At 47.2% G+C, this 19,069-nt stretch overlaps 1 protein-coding gene across 2 annotated transcripts in view; it reads left to right on the top strand.

Moving 5' to 3' along the window:
- Positions 1-11,121, top strand: part of TTC4 (tetratricopeptide repeat domain 4) — a 36,903-nt gene extending 25,782 nt beyond the window's left edge. For both annotated transcript variants that reach the window (XM_061186543.1, XM_061186544.1), the window contains 3 exons: positions 284-365; positions 7,788-7,870; positions 9,938-11,121. In XM_061186543.1, the coding sequence (XP_061042526.1) occupies positions 284-365; positions 7,788-7,870; positions 9,938-10,040 (268 nt within the window). In that variant the 3' untranslated portion in view covers positions 10,041-11,121. The remainder of the gene's footprint in view (positions 1-283; positions 366-7,787; positions 7,871-9,937) is intronic.
- The last annotated feature ends 7,948 nt before the right edge of the window (positions 11,122-19,069 follow it).

The following is a 19,069-nucleotide window of genomic DNA, read 5'->3' as shown; positions in this document are numbered from 1 at the left end:
CATATAACTAGCGATTTTAACATGTGATTTCATAGGGTTAATGCTTAGAATGTGGCTGAATATAAGAATGTTGTCAATCCTGAGTCAGTTTAAAGAGAATTACTATGTCATAATAGGACAAGTGATACACACATTTTGGGCACTGCTGTCAAAATGGATTAAGCCTGCATTTCATGATTTATACATTCTTGATATCTCTGTGAATTGGTTTCCAGGGCATGGGATGTAGGAAAACAGATTATGAGTTATTGATACCCAGAAAGTACATATTATATCTCCTTAGGTTTATTGATCATCTAATGGTGATGTTTGGTGAAACGCCCTCTTGGGATTTAGAGCAAAAATACTGCCCTGATAATTTAGAGGTAAGAGAAGTTTTATTTTGTTCCTCTATGGGAATTGGGGTGGGGAGGAACAGGGGGTGCAGTGAGGTTTCACTGCCTTTTTAAAAAAAATTGTGGTAAAATATAAAAAACATAAAATTTACCATTTTAACCATTTTAAGTGCACAGTTCAGTAGTGTTAAGTACATTCACGTTGTTGTACAACCATCACCACCATCTGTCTCCGTTTTCATCATCCTAAACTGAAACTCCATGCCCATTAATCAGTAACTACCTATTTTCCCTTCCCCTCAGCCCATAGCATCCACCCTGCTACTTTCTGTCTCTGAATTTATCTCTCATATAAGTGGAATCGTACAATATTTGTCCTTTTGTATGTGGCTTATTTCACTTGGTGTAATGTCTTTTAAGATTCATCATGTTGTAGCATGGGCCAGAATCTTATTCTTTTTTAAGGCTGAATAACATTCCGTTGTTGCAACTTGAAAAAAAAAAATCACAACTTTACAGAACAAAGAATTTGTCTTCTAACTATTTGAGAGTAAGATGCCAACTGATGCCCCATCACTCCTGAATACTTAAGTGTCTATTTCCTGCAAAAAGGACATTTTCTTTCATGATTCCAATCAGTCATCAAAATCAGGAAATTATCTTTGATACACTCTTGCCAGCTAATCCTCAGACTCCATCAGTTTTCACAAATTTTCCCCCAGTAATGTTGTGGTTTTTTTTTTGGCACACAGTACCAATTAAAAAAAAATTTCTTTTAATTGAAGTATAGTTGATTTACAGTATTGTGTTAGTTTCAGGTGTACAGCAGTGATTCAATTATATTTTTTCAGATTCTTTTCCATTATAGGTTATTATAAGATATTGACTATAGTTCCCTGTGCTGTACAGTAAATCTTTGTTGCTTATCTATTTTATGTGTAGTAGTCTGTATCTGTTAATCCCATACTCCTAATTTATCCTCCACACCCCCCACTTTGGTAACCGTAAGATTGTTTTCTGTGTCTGTGAGTCTCTTTCTATTTTGTATGTAGATTTATTGGTATTATTTTAGATTCCACACATAATGATATCATATAATATTTGTCTTTGTCTGACTTACTTCATTAAGTATAATATTCTCTAGGTCCATCCATATTGCTGCAAAAGGCAAGATTTTATTCTTTTTAATGGCTGAGTAATATTCCATTGTATATATATATACCGCATCTTCTTAAGCCAGTCGTCTGTTAATGGGCACTTGGGTTGTTTCCATTCTTGGCTATTATAAATAGTGCTGCTGTGAACATTGGTGTGCATGTATCTTTTCGAGTTAGAGTTTTCTCTGAACATATGCCCAGGAGTGGGATTGTTGGATCATATAGTAACTCTATTTTTAGTTTTTTAAGGAACCTCCATACTGTTTTCCATAGTGGCTGCACCAATTTACATTCCCACCAACAGTGTAGAAGGGTTCCCTTTTCTCCACACCCTTTCCAGCATTTATTATTTGTAGACTTTTTAATGATGGCCATTCTGACTGATGTGTGGTGATACCTCATTGTGGTTTTTGATTTGCATTTCTTTAATACTTAACGATGTTGAGCATCTTTTCATGTCCCCGTTGGCCAATCTGTACGTCTTCTTTGGAGAAATGTCTATTTGGGTCTTCTGCCTATTTTTGATTGGGTTTGATACTGAGTTGTATGAGCTGTTTGTATATTTTGGATATTAACCCTTTGTCAGTTGCATCATTTGCAAATATTTTCTCCTATTCTGTAGGTTGTCTTTTCATTTTGTTGATGGTTTCCTTTGCTGTGCAAAAGCTTTTAAGTTTGATTAGGTCCCATTTGTTTTTTTTTGATTTTATATTTTGGCCTTGGGAGACTTAAGAAAATATTGCTACGATTTGTGTCAGAGAATGTTTTGCCTGTGTTCTCTTCTAGGAGTTTTATGGTGTCATGTTTTATATTTAGATCTGAAAACCATTTTGGGTTTATTTTTGTATATGATGTGAGGGACTGTTCTAATTTCATTGATTTACATGTAGCTGTCCAGCTTTCCTCAACACTATTTGCTGAAGAAACTGTCTTCTCCATTGTATATTCTTGCATCCTTTGTCATAGATTAATTGACTGTAGGTGTGTGGGTTTATTTGTGGGCTCTCTATTCTGTTCCATTAAGCTTTATGTCTGTTTTTGTGCCAGTACAGTGCTGTTTTTTATTTTGTTTTGTTTTATTTTTGGCTGCGTTGGGTCTTCATTGCTGCACACAGGCTTTCTCTAGTTGTGTTGAGCGGGGGCTACTCTTCCTTGCAGTGCGTGGGCTTCTCATTGCAGTGGCTTCTCTTGTTGTGGAGCATGGGCTCTAGGTGCACAGTCTTCAGTAGTTGTGGCATGCAGGCTCAGTAGTTGTGGCTCACAGGCTCTAGAGCTCAGGCTCAGTAGTTGTGGTGCACGGGCTTAGTTGCTCCGCGGCATGTGGGATCTTCCCGGACCAGGGCTTGAACCCGTGTCCCCTGCATTGGCAGGCAGATTCTTAACCACTGTGCTGCCAGGGAAGTCCCTGGTTCTTGCTTTTTTTAATCCAATCTGCCACTCTATGTCTCTTGATTAGAGCATTTAGTCCATTGACATTTAAAGTAATTAATGCTAGGTATGTACTTATTACCATTTTAAACCTTGTTTTCCAGTTGTTTTTGTAGTTCTTTGTTCGTTTCTTCTTTTTGTCTTTCCTTTTGTGGTTTGATGATTTTGTTGTAGTATGCTCGAGTTCCTTTATTTTTTGATTTTTGTGAATCTGTTTTATGTTTTTGATTTTTGGTTACCATGGAATTCAAGGATGTTGACCCATAGCTATATCTACATCTACTTGCCTTTATTTTATTTATTTATTTTTTTGCCACGCTGCATGGCTTGCATGATTTAGTTCCCCAACCAGGGATTGAACCCAGGTCCCAGCAGTGAAAGCTCCAAGTCCTAACCACTGGACCTCCAGGGAATTCCCAGTATCTACTTGCTTTAAACTGATGGTCATACAAGTTCAAACACATTGTAAAAAAAAAATCTACATTTTTATACTCCCCCCCACACACATTTTCTGATTTTTATGTCCTATTTTTTGTGCATCTTCATGCTTATCCTTTTGCTATTAATTGTAGTTATAATTGCTTTTACAAAATTTTTTGATTATTTTTTAATCTGTGTACTGGCTTATTCAAGGATCTTCAATCCTTTTATATATTTACCTTTTCTGTTGTGATCTTTCCTTTCCAATAGATTCTTGCTTCTTTTCTATTACAGTTAGAGAAGACCCTTCCATACTGAAGACCCTTAGTATTGCTGAATTCTTTTAGTTTTTGCTTGTCTGAGAAATTCTTTATCCTTCCTTCTATTATACATGATAATCTTGCTGGGTAGGGCATCCTATGTTGCAGATTTTTCCCTTTTGGGACTTTGAATATATTATGCCAGTCCCTCTGGACTGCAGCGTTTTTGTAGACAAATCAGCTGATAGCCTTATGGGGGTTCTCTTTTAACTGACTCTTTGTTTTTCTCTTTCTGACTTTGGATCTTCTCTTCAACTTTTGCCATTTTAATTATGATATGTTTTGTTGTGGATCTGTTAGGGTTCATCTTGTTTGGGACTCTCTGTGCTTCCTGTACCTGGATATCTATTTTCTTCTTTAGGTTTGGGAAGTTTTCAGCCATAATTTCTTCAAATACATTTTTGATCCTCTTTTCTCTCTCTCCTCCTTCTGGAACTCCTATTATGTGTAGGTTGGCACACTTTATATTAGCCCATAGATCTCATATGTTGCTTTCATTTTTTTTTTTTTCTTGTTTGTCTTTCTGTCTGCTGTTCTGATTGGATGGTTTCCATTATTCTGTCTTCCAGATCACTTATTTGTTCTTCTGTGACATTTAGTCTGCTCTCCATTACTTCTAGATCGGTTTTTATCTCAGCAATTGAATTGTCTAATTTTGATTGGTTCATCTTTATAGTTTCTAGTTCCTTTTTACAGTGATCTGCATTTCTATCGATAATCTTTCTTAATTCCTTTAGCATTTTTATTACTTCCTTTTTGAACTTGGGGTCTTATAGACTGGTGAGGTCTGTTTAATTATTTGTTCTTTCAGGGGATTTCTCCTGTTCTTTTAATTGGGAGTAGTTCCTCTGGTTTTTCATTTTACTTAACTTTCACTGTTTCTATGAATTTAGGAAAACAGTTATCTGTTGTGGTCTTAAAAGGGCATTTTTATGTAGGAGTGTCCCTGTGTAGACTGTGTGCCCAATATTTTTGGTGTGAGGGCTGGTTTTGGTATGGATGCCTGCCATGTCTTTCATCAGAGTGTGCTGGCTGTTATCCCCTTGATAGGGAGTGTGATTGGTGTTGCAGTGTCCAGAGCCTGCGTTGGATGTGAGGCGGGGCCTCCTCTTTGCTCCATGGCCTATCAGGGGCAGGGTCTGCTCCTCCGTTGTTGGAGTAGAAGCCATGAGGGTCAGGTTCAATCAGGCTTTGTTGCCCTTGAGTGTGTGCCCTGCCCCAAAGGAGGTGGTTGCTGAAGCAGGTGAGGCCCGTGTACTCACGGAGGACTTGGGCACTACCTGTGTAAGCATCCATGATTCACTCAGAAGCAGCCCAAGGTCGCGTCCCTTTCTCCATTTTGTTCGTCCCAGATCTAGTGCAAGGCTGTGGTGTGGGGTAGGCTGGAGTGGCGGTCGGGGCATTGTGGTTGCAGGAACTGAGGTGGCCGTGCTGCCACCTGGGACCTGGGGTTGCCTCTGTGGCAGAGCTCTCCCAGCACCTGGCCACTCCAGATCTGACGCTAAGGTGCAGTGTGGAGTGGGCAGAGCTAGGGTGCTCCCACCGGGAAACCATCACTGCATACTCCCAGCCAGGGCCTGCCTGACTGCCCAAGATTCAGCGCCTAGCCACTGTGTGTTCTTGTGGCACTGCCGGGTGTGCGCACTGATAGTGTCTGCCGCAGCTAGACTCGCTACTGCTGTTCGGGTGCTGACAGTGGGTTTTGCAGCTACCCCCAAATCACATCTCAGGCCCTCCAGGCTGTCTCTGTGCAGCTAGATTGAGTCCTCTCCCAGGATCTGCCTGCCTGAGATTCAGTGCTTAGCCGCTGTGTGTTCTTGTGGTGCCGCTTGGTGCGTGCACTGACGGTGTCTGCTCGGTTTGGCCCGCCACCCTGGTGCGTACACTGACAGTGGTCTCCATGGTTGTGCTCAGATCACACCCCAAGCACCCTGGTCTGTCTCTGCGCAGCTAGACCGAATCTTTGCCGTGATCTCACACCAGGCTGTGGTGTGGAGTGAGTGTGGCTGAGGCACTGGCCCCTTTGGATTGGGAAGTGCAGCGAGGCGGCAGCCTCCAGTGCAGGTCTCTCTCCACCCTGATTGTTAGCAAGCCAGCACACGCGCAGTCCTCTTGAGTAGAGTCTAGGCTTCTCCAGCCCCTCTCTCTGTGTCAGCAGATTTCCCAGCAGTCAAGGGGGCTCCCCAGGGTGAGGATCCATCCATGTGGACCTTCTCTTCCTTACAGAGCACCCCTAGGGGTGCCAGTCCCAACCTGATGCTTTTTTCTTCTCTGTCCTATCTAATCACATGGAGATCTTTCTTGCAGCTTTGATTGTATAGGAGATCTTCTGCCAGTTTCCAGTTAGTTTTCTGTGAGAATTGTTCCACATGTAGATGTAGTTTTGATGTTTGTAGGGGGAGGTGAGCTCCACGTCCTCCTATTCCACCATCTTGATCCCCCTCCGCCTATCCCCAGTGGTGTTCTTTATAGCAAAAGGAATCCCACATTGTATTGTATCTAGTGCTCATGTCCCCTTAGTCTCCTTCAGCCTATGGAAGATTTTCTCAGTCTTCCGTCAACTTTCTTGATCTTACCACTTTTGAAGATTACAAACCAGTTATTTTGTGGAAAGTCCATCAGTGTGTTTCCTTGTGACCATGACCTGGATTATGTATATTTGACTGGAATATCACAGAAGCAATGCTGTATTCTTGTTGCATCCCATCAGGTGCACATAATTTCAAATGTCCCATTACTGATGATGTTCACCTTAGTCTCCTGATTGAGGTAGGGGTTTGCCAAGCTTCTCTGCTGTAAAGTTACTCTTTTCCCCTTTATAATTAGTATTTTATAGGGAGGTACTTTGAAATGATACAAATATCTTATTCATCAAACCATCAACATAATCATTTATATCAGTGGATTTATGGTTTCTTACTTTATTCATTGAGTTATAATCTATTACTGTGGTTATGTTATGCTCAGATTGTCGCAGATTTGGTCAGTGGGAATGCCTTCACAAATTTGCTTCTGTGTCCTTTTGACTTGTCTCCATTTTTAGAGCACTTCTTGCTTTCTGTCACAAGATGTTCAAGGCTCAAATTGTGCTTTCCTTGCCTTAGCTCTAGAATCAGCCATTTTTCCCAAGGAGGCCCTGGCTCTTTTTGGTGGAAAATGATATTTAGAAGTCAAGTAGTGGGTATATTCGTAAGTACAGGGGTGAGGGGCGGAGAATGCTCACTGCTCCAGTGCTGTGTGTGTGTGTGTATGAGCTCTCACTGGTGTCTCCAGTTCTTATCCAACACCATTTCTTTCTATATTTTTAACAGTAGCTTCTATTATTCTTAATATATTTATTTGTTTGATCAATCCCCCTGTATCTAATCCCCCTCCTGTCACCACCAGTGTCCCCTCTCCCTTGGGGAACCTTCCTCACCTCACTTGGATTCCTGACTCCCCCCATCAGGCTGCTGCCCCAGCACAGTGCCCTCCTCATCCTACATGCACTCTGTCACCCCACGCTGCTTAACCACCCTGCATGAATCTCTTCCTCACCCTGTGTGGGTCTCACTCCCCTCAGCAGGCCACCCCCTGCCATGAGTGGCTGCCCTTCTCACCCTGCTTAGCTGGCCAGTCCACAACAAGGATGCCTATCTCCACTGGCTGGTCTCTGATACCCCTCACCCCCCAGCATCCCTCCTATGCAGATGTCTTCCTCAACCTACTTGGGCTTTGACACCTGCACAGGGCTGTCCCCTGTGTGGACATCTCTCTTCCCCTGCTCTGGGCCACTAGTGCTTTCTTTTCCCACACCTAATGGCTGTTGGACTGAATTGTTAGGGAAGGGAAGGCTCATAGGCCTGGGCTTTCAGTCTTGGCTCCTCTGTTAACTAGCTGGGTTTAGTCGGTAAGTTATTTCCCCTCTGTGAGCCTTGGTTCTGTCTTTGGAAAATGGAGCCAGTAATACGTTTCTTAGTGTCGTGGGAGAGGACTGAGTGCTTTATACTCCACGACTCTATAAGGGAGGCATTCAGCTAATGACAGTTGCATGTCTTTAACGTTTCCCCAGACTTGGCCTCAACATGCCTAGTGCTGCTGAAGCCCTTTATTTGTATCTGACTCCTGCTCCTCTGTTCATCCTGCAGGTCTACTTTGAGGATGACGACAGGTCAGAACTATACCGGGTGCCTCCCAAGAGCACCCTGCTGCAGGTGCTGCAGCACCCCAGGTGAGTCACCTTCACGGGGCTGAGTAGACCAAGAAGGATGCTCAGGCACCATCCCAGGGATACGGCCAGGTTCTCGTTCCACCACTGAGTGTTTGCCTTGTACTCCCCTCCCTTCTGCCCTGGATACAAAACTGTGTGAGACAGCGACCACAGAGACTGTCCTGGGCCATCGGCCAAACAGGTTGCAGTGTGATGACTCAGCCCATTGCACTGCAGCCATGATGTCCTCAGGGAGAGGTCAATGGGCCTGGTTGAGAAAGAAGAAGCTGCCTGGCTTTTGTACCAAACACAACTGGGATGGCCCTCCTGTTCCTAATTGTGCCTGTGTCCCCTGATATTGTCATATGGAAAGAGCATTGGCTCTTGAAGTCAGACACCATCATTTAGTGGCTCTTTGGCTCTGAGCACATACTGCCTCCCTGGGGCTGTTTCCTCATCTCTAAAATGGGGATAATAACTGTTGCCTACATATTTCTCAGGTATTTGAGAGAGTAGGAGTCACAGAGCTCTGATGAACTAAGGGGCAGTCTTGCTGTGAGAGGGCACCTTTGTTAGTCGTAGTGGCAGCCAGTTGGATTTGGCAGTTGTCTCTTTCTTCAGCTTCGGGGTGTTCCTGGACTATAAGGGAATGCCCTCAGTAACTTTGTAAGGTGACCCTTGGGCTACTTTTCCCTAAGCTTTGAGCGAAGCAAATGTCTTGCATCTACGCTAAAAGAGCTAGGACAACGAGGGTGGTTGGGCGTGGTAGGAAATGAGGCTGGAGGACCAGGTTAGGGCCGTGCGCAACAGCCTTGAATGCCCTAAGGCGCATGAACTCTATCCTGATGGTGGTGTATGGAGCCCCAGGGGATGTTCAGGTAAAATTTACCAAGTAATGTACAGAGCTTGTGTACTCTTCAGTGGTGAAGCCTGAAGTAGAGGGTGGATTGGAGAGAAGTGTAGGAGGCACGTTGGGATGGGAGTTGGTGATGTGCTGACTGACTTGGTGTGGGTGTCCAGCTGGCCTTATGCTTCTGCTTCGGCCTGGCAGGCAGGAGGTGAAGGTTTCTTCAGATATGATCCATGACTTCTCTTGGCAGCACTTTTTTCTGGCCCTAAGTCTGCCTTCTAGTTTATAGACAAATTTTTAGCTGTTCATTTTCTCAGTTGTTAGCAGATTACCCAGAATTCTTTAAAGGCCCAAGGTCTACTCTACCCTGTCTTCCAGAAAATGGGGGAGAAATCTAAACAGAAAGCAGACTGATTTGTGGAGGAAAACCAGTTTCATGCTTCTCAGAAAGTGTAAATGCATTGGAAATGATTATTTTTTAAATGACTAACACAGGCGGAAGGCTTAGCACAGGTGACTGGCAACTTCAGACCCTGAACTGGGTGCTGGGCCAAGCTACAGGCTCCTCTGTCCGTACCCAAGACCATGGGGTGCTGCTAACACCCCTGGACCCGGGAGGCCAAGGCCTTGCCTAGCCTGCCCACTCCATTGCTTCATGCCCAACAGCTGCAAACGCTCTAGTGACCCGCACCTCCTGGCTTTTGCTCCCCCATGCCCCATCTCTACCCCTTTTTCAGTTAACGCAAGCTGAGACATGGCAGCTTCCCGGAAGCCTTTCCTGATTCCCCTTTCCCATAGAGGGAATCACGTCCCTTGGGCTAACACCATACCTCACAGATGCTTCTATAGTTGTGCCTTGCTGTCATTATTTATCTCCCTCCCCCCAGAGAGGGATGGTGATTTTTGTTTGTTGTTTAATGAGTGTTTTCAGCAAGGGGCCTGGCTTACCCTGGGCACTCACTGTTGAATGAAGGAATGAAAGCGTGTTCTTGTTTTATTTCACGTTTAGCCATAGACATACATGATGCTATAGGACGGGCCCAAAGGTTCTTGCTAGGTTCTAAGGGAGAGAGGGTCATGCTAATTTGCAGACTTATAAACAACCACAGATAAATATGCTGAACTTGCATTTTAATGTTGACTCATATCTAAAGGTTCACCTTGACTTGTTGGGAAGGTCCATGGATGATTAAGATTGCAATTCAATTAACCCCTCTCTTTTATTGTGTTCACTGCAGGTACTTTGTAAAAGCCCTGACACCAGCATTTTTGGTCTGTGTAGGATCCTCTGCTTTTTGCAGGAATTATCTCCGGGGGAGAAAGGTGCGCCAGGTAAAGTGACCGGGCCATGCTGTGAGAGCCAGGCCCCTTGGACCTCCTCCCCCCTCCTCCTCCTCAGCCTGGGGTCTAGCACACTTGAATCAGCAGGACCTACTCCTAGAATCCAGCACTTTATTTCTGTCACCCTGGGGACAGGCCTTCCCTGCATCGTGGTTGGGGAGGAGCTGCTGACTTCCTGAACTGCAGCCTCTCTGGTCAGAGTGCTGAGCTCCAGCTGGTCTTCACTCACCTCTCTTGATACAAAACTCCGTGCCTTGGTCATGACATCCTTGGACTCACTGTGAGCTGTGTTAACCACCAGCCTCCATCTCTGACCTGAGGAACTCACTGGTCTGTGGATGCTGACTCACAATCCAGTGACGTGGTTCTGAACCTTTGTGGAGTCAGAGGCCTTAGAGAAGCTACGGCTCACACTGCAGACATACACAAACCATGCGTGTAATTGTAAGGTATCAGAGCTGAGAGACTCGGGCCTCCCGTGACTTCATGAGCACAGACAGCTGCTCTGTGGGGATGCTGTAGATCCCTTGGGGTGAGATGGGGCCAGGAAAGCCAGGTCCTGTTTCTGCATCTATAAAGACCTACAAACTGGGGTCCTCCAGAACCCCTAAAATGTTTGTCACTTTTCCTGATCTTTGCAGTATGGAGAACTGTGACATACTTGGACAGTATGTCAGTTTTCACATTTCAGAATTTTATGCCTTTTAAACTGGGAAATCTTTTTGTATGTTGAGTCACTGTCAATACGTTGTATTTTTGTCTGCAGCTATTTGCTTCCTCCTTCCTAGAGGATTTTATATACCCTTACCTTGGGTTGCCCACCCCGTCCCCCAGGGAAGAGTGTACTTCCCTGCTCGTGATGCAAAGGGATGTGAGTGGACATGTCCAGACTGAGCTTACAGAGCATCGTGTGGTAGGCTTTTGCTCTTTTCTCTCTGCCGTGGGAACATATTTCCCAGAGAGGGGCTGTTCCTTTAGCCTGGGTGTCAGATGCTAAGACACATGGAGCAGAGCTGAAGCAGCTGGCCTGCAGCCATTGACTGTAACATGAATGAGAAATAAATGTTTGTTGTAGTAATAAGCACTGAGATTTGGGGGTTGTTTGTTACTATAGCAAAGCTAACTAATACATCATTAAACTGAAACCAGCTGCTCTACTTAAGATCGACTAATTTGGGGTTTTGTGCTGTGCCTGCCTTCGTCTTTGAAGGGCATTTTGCTGTGGAATATTTACAAAGGACCAGGCAGCTTTCTTCCAGGTGCAGGTCCCTTCCTGTGGCTTGTGGCCAGAGAGCCGAAGTCCAGCCTCCATCCTAAGCCTGGCTTAGGCCACACTGAGGCCGTCCTCTCTCACTTTCCAGCTGGACTCCATGCTTTGTGTAAGAGGCTAACATTCAGCTAGCAGCAACCCCAGCAGGCATTGCAGGGTTCCCTGCAGGAGCCACCACACTCTCATGGGGCAGAGCAGGTTCCAGGGTGCCACCTTACCCACCTGTGACACAGACTGGTTACCGTGTCCCCTTATGGACACTGAGGCTGGGGTGAGATGCCAGATGAGAGCAAATTGTACGGTCAAAAGTATGCGCACCTTGAGAACGATCCTTATGTGACCATCATCCCTGTCACCCAGCCCTTTCACAAGACTCCTGGCAGTCAAGTCGTCAGTCGTTTCTGCTCCACCTTCTCTTCAGTCCCTGCCCCCGCTCCAGCTGGGGTGGGACACAGGCAGAAAGGGGAGAGAAGGGACTTAGGATGGTGGGCTGTGAGACCAGAGGTAGGATCCCGGTGCTGCTGACTCGCTGTGACTGTGAGTGAGGGACGGCCACGTGGAGAATGGTCCCTGTTCCCCCCTCATAGGCATGTCTGAGGCCCTGCTGTGCAGCTACCGTGTGCAAAGTGCTCAGTGCAGTGCCTGGCGCATAATTACGAATAACCAACTCTTACCTCAATGAACTATACGCAGGGGCACATCCATGCACACCCGTAGCACTTAGACCAGTGATTCTCAACCAGAGGCAGCTTTGCAGCCTGGGGGGACATTTGCCAGTATCTAGAGACATTTTTGGTTGTCACAACTTGGTGGAATGCTAGTGGGTGGAGGCCAGGGACGCTGCTAAACATCCTACGGTGCACAGGACAGCCCTCACAGCAAAGATAGCTGGCCCAGATTGTCACTAGTGCTGAATTAGAGAAAGGCTGCACTAAACCTTCCAGAAGGTAAGCTCTCAGTGGGCAGGGGCCAGGTGAGGGGCTGGTCTGACTGCCCAGGCCTGACATACAGTGGGAACTCAGTGTGTGCCGATGAGTGGATGGAAGAATGAAGGAACTAATGAATGAAAAAAAATTAGCCAGAGTCCTGTCCCAAGGCCCCACTTGCATACACACAGCACTAGTAAAGGCATTCCCAAGCTCACACCCAATGTGGCTGCCTTACACCTCTTCCAGGAAGGCTACTGGCCTCCCAGTCCATGGCTCTGCCTCCTCTGACTTCTGCCATCCTCTAAGGGTCGCCAGGCGAGTGAAACCGGTTCGGACTTAGGAGTGACCTGCAGAAGTTAGGATGAGAACCTGGCTGGGGTGAGGAGCAGGGGGCCCCGTGAGCCCCACCTGCCTGGCATGTGTGCCCACACCCCCTTCCAGAGCACAAGGCCTCACCCAGCCTTGCCCCACTGCAGTGGCTATGATGGTGGGCAGCGCAGCCCAGCTGAGCACAGCCAGGAGTGTGGGGGAAGGGCCCTAGCACTCCCCTTCCTCAGGGGCGGAGCCTGCGGGGTTGGGGACAGGTGGCCCTCATGTGAAGCGGATGCGTGCAGTGGGACCTGTGGGCCTGGCCTTCACCTGGTGCCTCCCCGGCCACCTGCTCATGCCTGGGATTCCAGCAGAGCCTAATCAGAGCTCCCCACAAGTTCTTAACCCCTCGCCACCTCATTTTACAGATGAGGAAACTTAGGCCCAGAGGAGGGACAGGGAACCAGCATCCTTGGCTTCCCTGACTTGAGGCAGAGCCTTTCCCACCATCCCAGGGCCCCTCCTTCCCACAAGACTAGAGTGTGGCCCTTCCCAGGGCCAGGGGTCAGGGGTGGAGGTGAGACCCCCCCACACCCTGTCTGGTTACCTCTGTGGATTTAGGGTGGTAGCTGGAGAACTGGGTGGAGGAACAAAGCCCTCTTAAGCCAACCCCTGATGAAACACACTGCTGGCAGTTGCACAAGGGCAGGCAGAGAGATGATGGCCATCAACACGGAGTGCAAGCAGTGTGCAAACCATGTACCTGAATTCCCTCATCCTAACAGCCATGCTCTCAGGTCTGTGATCCCAATTTTATGAATAAGGAGATGGGGGCACGCAGTCTCAGCAGTGAGTGTCAGAGCCAGGATCTGAACCCCAGCATCTCACTCCAGAGCCCACCTGCTTTCTTTCCCACGTTCCCTTCATTCCATTTGCTTTACAAACATTAAATGGGCACCAACCAAGGGCAGGGCATCAGACAGCCTCTGCCTTCAGGGTCATGCTGTTGAGTGGGTGTCATAAACCTAACCCTGGGCTGAGAACTGCTCCAGTGAAGAGAAATGCAGCCACGACAAGCAAGTCTGTCCATGCCCCTGCTCCCTGTTCCCCCATCAACACTCTTGGTGTGGCATTCAAGGCCCTTCAGGGTCTGACCCTTTACCTCTGCAGCTCCCTCTGTCTCCAGCCTCCTTAGCCCAGCCATCCTGGCCTCGGTTCAGCTATAGGGCAGGAGGGTGCACTGGCTAGAGTATCAGCTCTGGAACCACGCTGCCTGCCTTCTAATTCCAGCCCCATGACCCACTAGCTGAGTGGCCTCGGGCACCGGTCCTCCGTTTCCTCATCTGCAAAATGAGGATAACAGCATCTATCTCATGCAGATGCTGTGAGAATTAAATGAATTAATCTATGTGTAGCACATGGAACACAGCTTGCCTCATACCAAGTGTTTGTTTAATCTATGGAACTTAACTTTTTATTCTCCAATCTTGCCATGCTCTTAGCTTTGGACTTTTGCACATTGTTTCCTCTATCTGGAAGACTCTTTCTTCCACTTCTTCCCCTCCCTCCATTCCCACTGTTCCCCCCTTTACTATTTAACACCTAGTCTTCCATTAGGCCCAGGTGCCTCTTCCAGGAAGCCCTCCTGGCTTCTTATCACACATCCCATGATACCTGCACCATCCCTACACTTACACTACACAGTAATTGTCTGATTACTGGATGGTTGCTCCCACTTCTCTGGAAACTGAGTCAAGGACCCTGAACTGTGCATCGTGTACTCCCAGGACCTAGCACAGCACCTGCTCAGCACACAGCAGGTGCACAACAAATAATTACTGACTGATGACACAGGCAGGAGTGATGAATTCTGCACAGATGCAGTGCGGGGAGCCACCACACATGACGGATGTGGGCCGTTCAGTTGAAGAAGGGATTGGTGGGGTTGGGAGAGGTGGGAGGGTCTTCAAGCAAAGGCAAGGAGCCTTGAAAGGGCATATTCCAGGGGTAGCGTGCGGGCTGGCTGGGCTTGGTAGTAACGGCTGCCATCTATTGGGCACTTAGGATATGCCAGACAGCGTCCTAGAGTGCTTCATATGGATGGGCTCAATCCTTGCAACACCTCTGGGAGGCCAGGATCTCAGCAACATTTTACTGAGAAGAAAAGTGGCACAGAGGATAAGCAGCTTACAGAGCCAGCTAGTGAAGAGTGGGCCAGAACTTGAATTCAGGACTCCCCTAAGCCCCTCAGGAGATACTAACAGTAGCAAGACTGGGCCTCTGCCTCCAGGAGTTGGCAACAAACCCAGAGGCCCTTGCCTGCTCACTCCAAGGTCATGGTAAAGTCTTGGCGCTCACTGTGACCTGCAATGTCCCCGACGTGTCTACCTGGGTAGAAGAATCCAGCCTGCAGAAACCCCTGCCAGCACCCAACATCCTGCCCATGGCACTTACGTCAGACCACGCGCTTTCTGGGTGAGTTGGGCAACAAGTTCTGTCCTTGTACATGGGGTGTCCTCACCGGTAAGTGCCTCCACCTCACTCTCCCGGCCCTACACGGTTTTAACCACAAGCTTATGAGCAGCCTTGAGAGCTGCTGGCTTAATAGGAGTGGACACCATCCCCGCACGGAGGAGGGGCCTGAACGTGGGAGCCTAAAGTTGCCACCCCATTGTGGTGGCCCACGTGCACTGCCCACCCACCTACTGAGCACAGAGGACTAACTGACCTTCCATAAGGGCACCTGCCACTTCCCAAGCACCTGCTGTGAGCAGGCACTGCTCTCCCCGTTCTACCGATGAGGAAGCACAGGGGTATGAGAAGTATCTTGCACAAGGTCACATAGCTACTAAGTGGCCCAGGCAGTCTGACACCAGAGTCTCTAGTCTGGGTCACTATGATGTAAGTCATTATTTTAAATTAAGTGAAGTACCTTGACTTTTTTTCCCCAAAGTTCACAGTAACATCATAAAAATCTTTATTTTCCCATTTTCCACATTATAGAAAACTTTAAAAAATCCTCTTCCTAACCCTAAAACAAAGCCGTGTGTGCCCTTGATGCGTAACAATTCTAAAATGCATTCTGGCGTCTAGGTGTAGAAATGGACAGTGGGAACTCTGTGAAGAGGCCTGGCGCTCAAGTAGTTAAGGAAATGACAATTTCGAGATTTCCGCAAAGCTCCTTTATTGATAGCCCAGCAGGTGTTTCTTCCATTAAAACACCGAATATTAATGGAGCCCTTGATTTACATTCTAAACTTGATTTACACGACGGTTTTGTTATGCACCAGCCTTTGTCCTCAAGTATTATTTCTGCTAAACATTTCTCAGCCAGTTGCTTCTCCATCTCCCCAAGGAATAAGCAATGATAATACAGCCTGTACCTGTTATTTTGCCAGCAACCCCATTTCATCAATTTATGGCAAGAGGTAACATTGGCAAGTTCAGAAAGGAGAGAGGAAGGTACACGGTTTGAAAATGTCTGTCTTTCCTCTAAGGAGATGGAACCATTCTGCAGGCGTTACTTAATTCTTGCTCGTGGCACTCCCCAGGAAGGTTGTGAAGCAACATATCAAAAAACAAAACCCAGGTCTCGAGATAATGTTAACAGCAGAACCTGAGCTCCCAATGGGGGTATTTCCTAAGTCATCCCATGTAAGGGAAGCATTTCCTGAGAGCACTCTAAGGGTTAAGCTTTTCATATAAGTCAGCTCAGCCAACCCTTAGACAACCCAGGGAGGTAGGTACCATTATCATGAGCGCATCTTACAGATGAAGAATCTGAGATACACAGATGCACAAAGGACAAGTTATTTGTCTAAGATCACATCCCTGCTGAGTGGTGGATTTAGGCCTGTCTATTCAAGGTTCTGATCTTTCCACCAAATTATACTGCCCCTGGCTACAGGACACTGGCTAAGTAATCAGGACACCTGGGTTTCAGTTCAGCTTGACCTTGAGCAAATCACTGTGCTCCTTGTATGTGTCTCCCTTGGAAAATAGAGCATGGGTACCTGTTTCAGACCTACAGCACTTCTGTATCTCAAAGGCTGACTCAGCCAGACATCACTCCCTGCAACAAGATGGACCCAAGGTAGCCTACCTAAGGGGACGTAGCACCTGGCCTGCAATCAGGCGGTTTGCCAGTAAGATGGGTTGTGGCAGGTTAATTCCCACTGCAGGCCTGTCTCCCATCTGTGAAACGAGGGCTGGACAGGCACGCTCCAAGTTCTCCCATTCTGAAGGTCCATGATTCTACATCACCCTCAAATCGTTCTGTGTCATACACATTTATGAGCGCTTTAAATTAATTGGTTCCCTATTCCCTGAGTCTGATTTTTCTTAATGAGGAGGCAAATGCATATTTATTTATTTATTTTTGGTCGCACCCTGCAGCATGTGGGATCTTAGTTCCCCGAGGGATTGAACCCGTGCCCCCTGCAGTGGAAGGGTGGAGTCTTAACCACTGGACCACCAGGAAAGTCTGAATCTGATTTTTAAAAGTGCTTATTCTTACATTAGGCTAGCCTTCCATAAATAAGTAGGCTTATGGAGCACAAATTTAAAATTAAAAATATATATTTAAAGCACCCATTTGCACAAATTCTAATTTCTCTACTTCAGGCTAACTTGATCAGACAGACATAAATAATCTTTTACTTATTGGAATCATTTTGCCCAGGCAGAGGCCATGCGGTATAGTGGGACAGGCACAGGTTTTGGTCAGTACTCAGATTCTAGCTCTGATACGTAATAGCTGTGCATCCTTGATTAAGTTGCTTAAATGGAGTTTCAGGTTTCCTCATCTGTAAAATGAGGATTTCACAGCACCTACCCTGCACAGTTTTAAGGTCTGAACACGGCATATAAAAGGGCCTCACAGCACAGTGGCACATGCAGGCCCTCAACAAATGAATGACCAGACCACTGAAAGCAGAGAGCGCACATCAATCTGACAACGCACGACCGAAATGACTCAAATACTCAACCTTGCAATGTAGCCTCAGAAGGCACTCCATCGACTTTACGAATTAGAATCATCTGGGGGAGTTTTAAAACTGCCGATGCCCAGGCCACACCCCAGAACAGAACCTCGGGGTGGGACGCAGGGGATTCCACTGTGCAGCCAAGGGTAAGATTCCTGCCTTACAATCCAGCCTTTCTGGGTTTGCTCTCAGAATCCCTGTCACCGGGCCTGAATGCTGGCCCAGAGCCCAGCGGCAGGCCTGGGAGTCATTAGGAAACCTGATGGTGTGTGCTGGGGGTGAGGTTACTCTGGCAGGAACAGTGGTCACAAGCTGCTGGGAAGCTGTTTGGCAGGTAGAACAACAGGCCGAGACAAGAACTTCAGTGCACTAGGCATCAGCCTAGGACCCCAGCCTCAGGGAGCTGACCATCAACAACAGGCTGACCGCCATACAGTGAGCTGTGCCCGCCAAGTGAAAAAGAAAGGCGTCGGTGCTGAGCAGGCGAGCATAGGGGGAGCCAAAAACAGAACCACTGCCAGGAGCTGCCGAGCATGTTTCGGGAGGTGGTGGCTTTGAGCTTGGCCCTGAGAGATTCTTGATAGGTTTGGACAAGCCATGACCCTGGGGGCCGAGGATGGAGAACCTGATTCTGCTCCTGGAAGCAGAAGCAATGAAAGCTCAAGCCCGCTGCCAGCTCTCCCCAGGGCTCAGGCAGAGACCTTCTCTTAATATTCACCGCTGTCGTGCGTGGCGCTAGGATGCAACTCTGCACGCAGGACGAACTCACCATGGCACTTGAAGCCTGCTGCCCCTCACACTTGTGGGAAGAAATGATTTAACACACATTTTCCCAGCCACCCAATTTTCTTTGAGTGGAGAAAGAGTAGAAAAAGGAAAGTTTCCAGGCAGGAAGCCGCTGCACTGTTAACATGGCAGGTGTTAGCACTGTTTCCAATTAACATGCAAGGCTCATCCCAACAGTTTGACTTTATTCAATCAATATAACATGATCTCAGTGCTAAGCCACCTCAAGAGGAAGGGCCAGGTCTCTGGAGGTGGTTTGGGGGCCCTTAGCTAATTGTATTAACCTTCTGGGTAGCTTAGACGATGGAGGATCAGAGGAACAGATCAGATCTGATCTGCCTGTCATGAACCTCTCGGGGAACCAGCCAGTCACAGCTGTAAGGACCTTACAGATCTAGTTCCATTTTCTCACATCACAGATGGGGAAACTGAGGCCCCAGCAGGGGAGGGGTCGTGTCCAAGTCACCAGTGAGTCACTGGCAGTCAGGTGTCCTGATTCTTCTCCCCAGACCATCAGGCCAACTTCTCAATGGAGGAAGACAGGTGGGCTGCCTCTCTGGACCGAATGCAGCAAGAGGCCCGTGGTTGGACTGCTGGAGCTGGAAGGGCCTCGGCCACTGGGAAGGCCTCATCCTACACATGGGAAACTCCTCTGAGAGAAGGGAAGTGACTCTCCTGAGGGCCAAGATGACAACTTGGCTCCTTCTAGCCACTACCTCCGAATAGAATATAAAAGGAATGATATGTGGC

The sequence above is a fragment of the Eubalaena glacialis genome, chromosome 3 (assembly GCF_028564815.1).
Source record: "Eubalaena glacialis isolate mEubGla1 chromosome 3, mEubGla1.1.hap2.+ XY, whole genome shotgun sequence".
In the NCBI taxonomy this organism is placed as follows: Eukaryota; Metazoa; Chordata; class Mammalia; order Artiodactyla; family Balaenidae; genus Eubalaena; species Eubalaena glacialis.
The sequence above is the reverse complement of the archived record's forward strand: the minus strand, read 5'-3'. Positions and strand labels throughout refer to the sequence as shown.